Source organism: Buceros rhinoceros, unplaced genomic scaffold (genome assembly GCF_000710305.1).
Source record: "Buceros rhinoceros silvestris isolate BGI_N320 unplaced genomic scaffold, ASM71030v1 scaffold19964, whole genome shotgun sequence".
NCBI lineage: Eukaryota > Metazoa > Chordata > Aves > Bucerotiformes > Bucerotidae > Buceros > Buceros rhinoceros.
The window spans coordinates 1-10,295 of NW_010409046.1; the positions used below are offsets into that span (position 1 = coordinate 1).

General features: G+C 37.8%; 1 protein-coding gene across 1 annotated transcript; it reads right to left on the bottom strand.

Moving 5' to 3' along the window:
• Positions 1-149: 149 nt before the first annotated feature.
• LOC104492538 (SUMO-specific isopeptidase USPL1-like) lies at positions 150-5,659 on the bottom strand (the record flags this gene model as incomplete). Its single annotated transcript, XM_010135110.1, has 4 exons — positions 5,492-5,659; positions 4,804-4,932; positions 3,037-3,682; positions 150-236 (listed from the first exon to the last, which is right to left on the bottom strand). Coding segments are annotated over exons 1-4 (961 nt in total), but the record flags the coding sequence as incomplete, so codon positions are not given.
• Between the last annotated feature and the right edge of the window lie 4,636 nt (positions 5,660-10,295).

Below are 10,295 nucleotides of genomic sequence, written 5' to 3' on the forward strand. Positions count from 1 at the left end.
AATTTTATTTATTTATTTATTAAAAATAAATGTATTTGCAAACTGTCCTGTATGTACACATACATACATATTTTTATGTACCAACATACAAGGCTTTACATGTAGAGTTTCCTGGAAGTAAATACTGAGATGCAGCACTAATTACTTACCCAATTCACACTTAAGCTGAGGCTGAAGTTGTGTAAACATTCTGTTTCTGATTTCATTGAGATGAGATTCTGCTTTTGGAAGAATGTCTGAAGAAAAAAAATACATTATCTTTGTGTATTTATGTGTCAGACCCCCACACTTTCACACACCTATGTACCCCTAATTTGTTCTTGGCAAACTGACACCTTTCATTTTGACTCATACCTGCCTAAAGCTGCTGGTAAAATAGCCAAGGCTTGGTATTAATTGATTTGAAAATCAGAGAAGAATACACACAAGCTCTAAACATTTTACTGCAGTAAATTAAACTACTTGATCTGACTTAAATTACGGCTACGAGTGTGTACCAACAGCTAGGTAGTTACAACATTTAAGGATAGTATAACCAGACATTACAAACTCTGGAGATTCAGAGAGTAAGACCAGATTTTAAATCTAAACGTTAAGATCAAAACCACAAATATTGCCTTCTAATAAAACATTTAAGTATGTTGTTCCAGATTAAATACCAATTTCCTAAGTCAGTCTTTAAAATAATAAAAATCATTCTTTAAAAGTATACTTTATCTTAGTATGTATTTTAAATTTGCAAGTTACATTGTTTCAACAAAATGCAGTTCAAGCACAAGCAAGAACATAACTTCTACACAATCATGATCATAACCTGCACAATTAAAGGATTTAGAATAGTTGTTGAAATTATTTATTGTTTATAAAAGCTATGTGTATAAAAAAGGCAAAAAGAAATTTCTTGCAGCTCAATTGCTTTTGTTTTTAAAAACAACTGTATGTAAAAGATGCTGAAAAATTACACAGAAGGACAGAATAATTACTACACCTATTCACAACAATTCTCTTCACCCAATCTGCTCTCCACTGGAGCCCAAATAAACTAATTTGTTTTGCAGCAATTCCTGGAAATGAAAAGGTTTAAGCTATCTCTAAGGACACTACATTCCAATTCCTAATATCTCCACTTTTGCACACCAGGGCTCCTTTCCAAACACAGCACCACAGACAGGAAGGAAAGATATCTCAGATAGGTTCAGTGATGGTAGAGGACTTCCAGGTAATATCTGAAAATCTAAAATCAAGCAGCCTGGCTTTCTGGCAAACAGAGTATATAAACTACTTCAGAATCTTTTTTGATTTTTTATTTCTCTGTAAAATAGTATGTTTTCTCTGTCACAAGGTGGATTAAACCATGTAAGGTACGACATTCTTCAAGTTATCGAATATTGTTCTGGGACTATAGTCTATATATTCAAATACACACTTTTGCTGGAATGTCTATTAAAAAAATTCATAAAAGGTACTGGACAACCCGAGATCTCTATTAATTCTCTAACAGATGATTGCTTACAAGTCCAGACTTATGACACCAATAGGTCAGTTCAAGAGAATCTGAATCATAGAATGATTTGAATTGTAGAATGATTTGGCTTAGATGGGACCTTAAACATTATCTAATTCCAACCCCACCGCCATGGGCAGGGACACCTTCCACTAGACCAGGCTGCTGAAAGCCCCATCAGTGTGGCCTCAAACACATCCACAGAGCGGGTATCCACAACTTTGGGCAACCTGTTAATAGTGTCTCACCACCCTCACAGTGAAGAATTTCTTCCTACTATCTAATCTAAATCTAACCTCTTTCAGTTCAAAACCATTACTCGTAGTCTCCTAGTCCTATCACTACATGCTCTTGTAAAAAGTCCCATTCCAGTTTTCCTGTAGGTCCCCTTGAGGTACTGGAACGCTGCTATAAAGTCTCCCTGGGGCCTCCTCCAGACTGAACAACCTCAAGTTCCTCAGCCTGTCCTCATAAGAAAGTTGCTCCAGTCTTCTGACCATGTCCATGGCCCTCCTCTGGACTCACTCCAACAGATCCATGTCCTTGTGTTGGAAGCACCAGAGCTGGATGCAGTACTCCAGGTGGGGACTCACAAGAGCAAAGCAGAAGGCCAGAATCACCTCCCTTGACCTGCTGGCCACGCTTCTTTTGATGCAGCCCAGGATACGGTTGGTTTTCTGCAAACACACGTTGCCAGGTCACGTTGAGCTTCTGGTCAACAAACACCCTTAAGTCCTTCTCCTCAGGAAAAAAAGATCTTCGTTTAAGAGTCTTAAGCTGAATCCACAGGACTGACAATGACTGAAGGGCGTACTAGTAGATTATGGTGACACATCCTCCTCTGACTCCAGCTGTGCTGCCTGGCAGGTTACCCCCAGCTGTCCATCACTCTCCCTGTGCTTGGAGGTTACAGTCTTCAAACATGTTAAGCTGCACATGTTGGTATCCACTAACACTTTCCAGAAAATATGAACCAGGTTAATGTGTTTGACTCATTTTTACTGAAACAGGTTAGGAAGCACTATCATCCACAGCATAGCTTGCAGTCTGCAAGGGAAGCATTCCTTCAGTGAGCACAACTGGAGCCAGAAGAGAATATACATCCCCAGCTTTACTGTTTATGGTATGACAAGGCAACTGCCCAGTTACACAACGATATAAACCACAACAAAAATTATTTTTAAGATTTAGAACAGAGTCCTAATAAGTTAACTAACAGAAGGGAAGGAAATAAAGTAAGGCTCAATTACATAAATGATTCATAACTTCTCTCTGGGATACAACAAAACAATTCAAGAGATGCTTAGTGCTTGATGCTTTCAGAGTTGTGCATGAAAAACTATTTCAGAGGTTACCAGGATTCTGCCAGATAAAGCACACTATGCAAATTCATGGTAAATGTGTTGTAACTCATTTTTTTGTGATCTTGAAATAGAACAGAGGCCCATTTAAGCGCACTATACTAAATTCCACCTACCTGTAGCAGATCAAATCAGTCTGAATATGAAGAAACAGCAGCTAAATTTACTCACCTTTTACTTTACTCCTTTTACAGGTATTCAGAAGCACAGTTGCTTGACTATATTTTGTTAACAGTTTCTGGAGTAAACATTTTCCATCATTATATTCTTCCGCTAGAGCAAATTTTAATGTTTCTAAGTGTACCAGTGCTGACAAAATACAGTCTAACCAACAAAGTTTATGCGCGTTTCTCCACTGAAGACATAAATCTGTGTTGTTAGTGGAACTTTTATCATCTCTGAGCAAAACTTCAGATGTTGTTGAGCAAAGTTCAGTATTTGGCAAGAACTCTGTTCTGGGACTAGAAGTCTTAGGCAGACTTTCTTGATAGCTGTTGGTTGTTTCAAAATCCACCTTCTGCATGCAGGAGTCAATAGTGCTGTTAGGTTTTTGCTGGTCATTTTGTAACACATCATGTAGGCTGGACTTGGGAATAGATAAGCTATTTTGAGAGTATTTTACAACAGAGTCTGTATTAATAGCGTGCTCAACATTTACATTATTAGTTCTTGATTTTTTTGGATGTGATTCAACAGGAGAAAAGTCACTGATATCGTGCAATTTCCTTTTCTTGTGAGTAGCTGGAATTTGATGATTTTCTGAATCAGCAGAAGTAATTATGCTGTTTAATGGTTTATAACCAAGCGGGTAGATACACTAAAAGAAAAAAAGAAAGTTACAATGAAAACTACAAAGCAATTTTAGGTGAACAAGAGCTAAAAAAGTACAAACTATATTCTTAAAAATGGAATGTAGGACTACTGTAAAGCGGTATTTTAAGGAAATCAATACATAAATGCAACATACGTATGACGGGAAAGGTGTTTTATCCAACCACTGTCTTATAAGCAATTGTGAAGTTAAAGTAAAGCGATAATCAACGATATTTTTCCAGTAAATGCTTCCAACTCCTGAAATCAAACTAATTTTGCTAAGGAGACTTCTCTTATTCGGCTAAATCCACTCCTTTAGGGTACAGATTTGTCACGATCATCTCAAGCCCGAGCGACTACTGGTGTCAAAACTGGCAGAGTATCTTTGAAGCTAGCCTGATGCTGTAGACAGGTGTTTGTAGGGTCATCAATATACAACTATTCTGCAACAAGAATACAGTCAAATCGCTATTTTCAATCTCCAGAACAATACTATAATTATTTAAAAGCAGGGAGGGAAGGAAAAAGCAGGTCAGAGACCCATATCTACTCTAGTCTCTACTAATTTAAGGGCACCAGTACATAAGGTATTGCTATACCCTTCCCATGTACATGAAGCACTGGAGATGGAAGAGGCAGCAAAATCACTACTCAAATATTACGCAGCACAGAAATGCAGCTAAAAGGGGAAAAAAAAATTGTAATTTTAATTACAAACCTATTCGCATTACTAAGACTTGAAGAAGGGAAAATGGGAGACACATCTACAAGAGTCATGTATTACTCACATGAATCATCAAATTTTCACCTTCTATTCTGACTGAAGAAAAATGCATTTAGTACCACTTGTGTTCCCTTGTTACAAAAGCAAAACTCTCTTTTACTCATTTTAAGTTGCTCTTTTTAATTCTCTAGGCTAGCTAGCTATGCCTAAACACTGCACGTACACTGGTTAGGTTATATTTTTGTCTATATACAAGCAGACATCATCCAGCATATGGACTCAAAGGGGTTCTACTTCAGCAGCCTGCTTACCACCAACAAAATCTTGAACTTAAAAGAGGTGTAACCGCTGAAGGTAAAAGCCTCTGCACAACCAAACAAAACTGTTAATTAGTGTAATACCTGAGGATTTTCACAAAGAAAAATGGACTCTTGAAAATTAATACGGTAAGTCCGTAAAACTTGGATCTGTCCCTTCTCTTTGCAGACTGGACAATACTCATGCGCAGTTGTTTCCACAGGATTGCAGTTCTAAAACAAAAAAAAAGAAAAAACAGCATAAATTTATGTATTTCATATGTATTTCCCAAGGTAATACATACATACACACATACATACCAAGATAGAAAACCAATGTGCAACTTCTAAATATTAATACCAAATACAATACAAAAAAGTAAACTAGGTAATTTTTTTATATTTATAGGATACATATTTGCATGGTAGTGTTCTAAATAATTTTATCTTTTTGTTTAAATATTTAAATATTTAGTATAGGTATCTTAAACAACACAATTATGCAACATTTCATTCTACTTGATCTAAACAACAGTTGACTTATTACTACGGAACACAAGCTCAGATCTCAGACAAATCACTGTTCATAGGAATGCAAACTGTTGTAAAAATAGTGCCAGTAAAAAAAAAATCATAGGCACAGGTTTACTTAAAATAATCTTTCGCCATTGTTATAGATTTCCGTGGAAAATAATTTTGAGAATTTTTTTTGTAAAATTAAGACCAATTAAAGATCTCTCAAAGCAGAGAAAAAGATGAACTTTGCACACATGTAAAACAAGTTTCAACTGACTTTTCCCAAATACCCCACCATGTGGAGTGTCGATTTCCCTATACCAGTCCCTTCTCCAACCACTTGCAAACCATTTGTAGTCTTCTGGGTATCCATCATTCTGAGCCACTGGCTAATTTATGTCACTTGTAACAATGTCATGACCACTAAGGATTTTTCAAAGACTCCTGAAAAATAAGAAGTGGATAAAACAATTAAAGAAAAATTAGATTAAATTCTGGGAAAAAAAATATACCATCAATAATGCAGCCTGTATATCCTGTGGAAATGAATTCAGAAGAGTATTCTCTTAACTGAAAATATTTTCTAGTGAAGATTATGAACTCAAAACTCTAATTTAAGTCATGTAATAGATTTAACAGCTTTAGGCCCTGAAACTGCAGTCTTATCTATATTTTGCACTCTACAAGGTCTCACATGTTTGTCTGGGCATCTCAGCTTACTGCATCTAACCCTCAGAAAGAATAAACTTCTTTAAAAATGGCTACAGTAAGGTCCCATACAGTTATAGATGGCTGAGGAACATTAAAAAAAGCAACCAATCAAAAAGACCCCCACTGCTGCATCTTTCAAAGCAGTGAATTTACTGCATAATGAACTATTAACAGTTTATCCTGCAAATGTTAGATTTTTAACTACAGAATAGCATCCTGCTGTTACTGCCACTTTTTGGAAACTTCTCCTAGTGATATTTTAACAATGTTTTAGACTTTTTAGCAAACTAGAGCTCTTCTACAGTACCATTGCTATATAACTCTGTTGCATTATTTTGCAAGAGACACTGCATATTCTATTTCAAATGATTTCTCAAATTCAAGGCTGAACTTGGCCTTTCTCACATATCACACATAGACAGACACATTTGTGGAGGACAATTTCAACTTCAGTACATCCAGGTGCACACCAGAAGGCAACTCCTTAAGTCCACTCCTTCACTGGCACTGAGGTTAACTCCACCTTCAATCAGCCAGAAAAACACAGAGGTTTAGAACTACAAGGGACCCAATTCTGCTCCTGCTGACTTCAAATGGAACTAACTAGAATAAATACATATATCTTTAAGATGCATGAGGAAGTTAAGGTAAGTTGAATTGCAAAGACGTCAATGTAATAGATTTCCTTCAGCCAGTACTGTTCCTTTTTCATTACTTCCACTGCATGACATCCTCTCCCACACCAGGATGTCCTTTCAACTCTTTCTTACACTACTGCATTAACTCAAATCACAGTTCCTTTTGGAAAAAAAAAATCCCCAAGGCATTCTTGGAGATCTGTGTAAATACCAATTCCACCCAAATACAATACTGGGCAAGGAGAGACCCTACAAATCTGGACAGAATGCTAAGGGCCAGCCAAGTAAAAAAAGTGCATTAGGAAAATGTAACAACACATCTCAAATCAGACTCCAGTGGCAACTTAACGGAGGGTCAAAATAAGATGATGGTGTGTCCTACAGACACTTCCAATGCGTTTAGCAGCACTTTTCAGAATTACCAGGCTGCAGCATGTAAACATGGAATAGCCCGATTATAAAACTGACGGTTGTAATGGGGAGGTAGGAACATAAAAATTTCAACCCATGTGCCTTAGAGCACATGTTTAGTTTTTGAAGTAGAGTTGAAAAGTATGCAAGACACAGCATGGTCCCAGACTTACTTAAGGTAAAAATTAATGAATTAGCTGAAGTATACGAGTTATGAAGGAAAGGCAAGCCCTCCCATTTTTCACACAGTGACAACAGCACTATCACACTGTGACTAAACTCTATTATCGTATCTTTAGTCTAGACAGAAACTTGTATTTTTTTAATGCAATTACAAGTTGTGCAGATATCAACCACACTAAAACACATACTAACTTTACTCTCCATGCTATAACTAATCAGAAAATGTCTCTAACTTGCTCAGCGGACTTTTAGTCAATTCCTTGGCCTGAAACAGTCTCAGCTCTCTAAAGTAAATACATAGATCGCATGACTGGAACTCCAGGCAATTTCTCACCACATAAATATAACACACACTCAAAAAGGTTAGTAACACTAACAATCTGCAGATCATTCCTTTTTAACCATGCCTTGGTTTTATAAAACATACTTATTTCTTTGCAAATCCATGTCTTCCCTGTCATCACTCTTAAGAGGAAAACAACTACTTTCTTTTCAGTTATGTTCTCTGTTACTTCTGCTCTTCTTTTTAAAGCTTAAATATGTGCTGAGGTGTACAATACCTCCCTCAACTATAATCACTCAGCAATAGTGCTATAATACTGGAGTCAAAGACTTTTAATGCACTTATGAATATAACAAATATTAAAAAAAATTGTCCTTTTATTTCAAAGTCATAAAGTGAACAAGCAAATAAAACAGGTCTGCCAGTACTAGATATGCAGAGAGGTATGAAGTGGCCTGCCTATACTTTTTATATGGAACATTACAGCAAGTTATTAGTGATCTGTGTACAACGTACAAAAATTAGGCATCAGACCAACACTTGCCAGGAAAAAAAGCCATTTAAAAGGCTGCTGTATCAAGTACTGAAACAACTCATTGCAGCAACATGTAATAACAGCATTACAGATGGGAAAGTACACAGGAATGTGCTTTCAAGCTTACTGGGTTATTTATTAAACCATCTACGCTCCTTTCCTCCTTTTATCTTAGATACTTGAAAAATGTAATGCAAAATATGCTAGGGACCTGGTATAATTATTAAAGCTATGGTTATTCTTCCCTGAGTAGCTGCATTGATCTAACAGCTCAATCCTGCAGAATAGGGAGGTCTCTCTTTTCTCTTCTTTCTCTCCCCCCACTACCCCTGACACTTCACATCCTCATCAGACCTTTCACAACCTAACTGAACTCACAAACCAGCACAAAACTCAGTAAAAGACAAGTTTTTCTGTTATTCTAGTGAGTTAAATTGGCCTATGAAAAACTCCAATGAGCTACAGAGCTGATAGGGCAGAAGACCTAAAAAAAGGTGAAGGCTTGGAGAGACATGAGTTTGATGGATGGCCTGTTAGACGGATAAAGAATTAGCTGAATGGCTGCATCCACACAGTTGTGCTCAATGTCCCAAGCAGAAACCAGTAATGACTGGTGTCCCTTAGGGGTCCCTATTGGGATCAGTGCTGCTTAATACCTTCAACAACAGTGGGATTGCGTGCATCTTCAGCAAGTTTGCAGATGATGCCAAGCTGAGTGGTGCAGCAGATATACTGGAGGGACAGGATGCCATCCAGAAGGACCCGGACAGGCTTGCGTAGCGGCCCCATGTGAACCTCATGAAGTTCAGCAAGGCCAAGCACAAGGTTTTACACCTGGGTCAGGGCAATAGGCAGGGGAAGAAGAGATTGAGAGCAGCCCTGAGGAGGACTTGGGGGTACTGGTTAAGGAAAACCTGGACATGAGCCAGTAATGCGCACTTGCAGCCCAAAAGGCCAACTGTATCTTGGGCTGCATCAAAAGAAGCATGGCCAGCAGGTTGAGGGAGGTGATTCTGCCCCTCTGCTCCTCTCTGGTGAGATCCCACCTGGAGTACTATGTTGAGCTCTGGTGTCCTCAGTACAGAAAAGACATGGACCTGTAGAGAGTGGGTCCAAAGGAGGGCCACGAAGATGATCAGAATGCTGTAACACCTCTCCTACAAAGAAAGGCTGAGGGAATTAGGGTTATTCAGGTTGGAGAAGTCTCCAGGGAGACCTTATTGCCACCTTTTAGTACTTAAGGGGGGCCTGTAAGAAAGATGGGGAGCGTTTAAACTAGGGTCTGTAGCGACAGGACAAGGGGTAATGGTTTTAAACTAAAGGAAGGAAGACTTAGACTAGATACAAGGAAGAAATTTTTTACAATGAGAGTGACAAGACACTTGAACAGGTTTCCATCTACCCAGGGAGGTGGTAGATGCCCCATGCCTGGAAACGTTCCAGGTCAGGTTGGATGGCACTCTGAGCAACATGATCGTGTAGATGTCCCTGATTACTGCAGGAGGTTGGACTAGATGACCTTTGAAGGTCCCTTCCAACCCACTGCATGACTCTATGGTAAAAGAGACATGGCCCTTTTGATAGTAGTGAGCGTACTTTACGAAGCAGTATTTTATAAATAAAAATCAGTTACAAACTGCAGAAAGGAGTTGACAGAACACTGATTACATTCCATTGAAGAGAACTTTCTTTGTCTAAAGGCTAAAGGGACACTTAAAAATGACTTTGTTGTAAATCACCTTACAAGTCTTGTTTTCTTCATGAAAGGGATATTGAAAAGATTAAAAGAAGCAAACAAAAGTCTGAGAGGAAAAAAAAAGAAAATTTTCCACTGTGTTATTAGTTACATCTCCATTCTTTACACAAAAAGAAACAAGAGTATTAAGTTTTTTCTTTATCTGAGGTCATAACTATATTCAAATCACAACTCCCCCCACCCCCCAAAATACAATTATGGCCAAAATTTCTTGCAGTAAGTACAACAGTAAAAAATACACTGTTGTCGCAAAAAGTCTGTTATGCGAAAGCAAGCACAAATTTCTTTCCTGCAAGAAGCCTACACAGACTAAGGCAAATAAAGATAAAACTGATGGAGCTGAAAAATAAACCAGTGCGCAATGTTATTACTATACTGTTCTAGAAGTTTCTTCTACAGTCAGACCCCTCTTAAACCTCCTCATATTAAATACTTTTTTGGGTGTATGACAAAGGACCGGGATTACAAGTTTTGTTGACTAATCATTCAGTCCTTCTGAAAAAAATGTGAGTTAGTGCAGGAAAATATAGCCTAAACTAGTGCGGTTTATTACAGCTGCAGAAA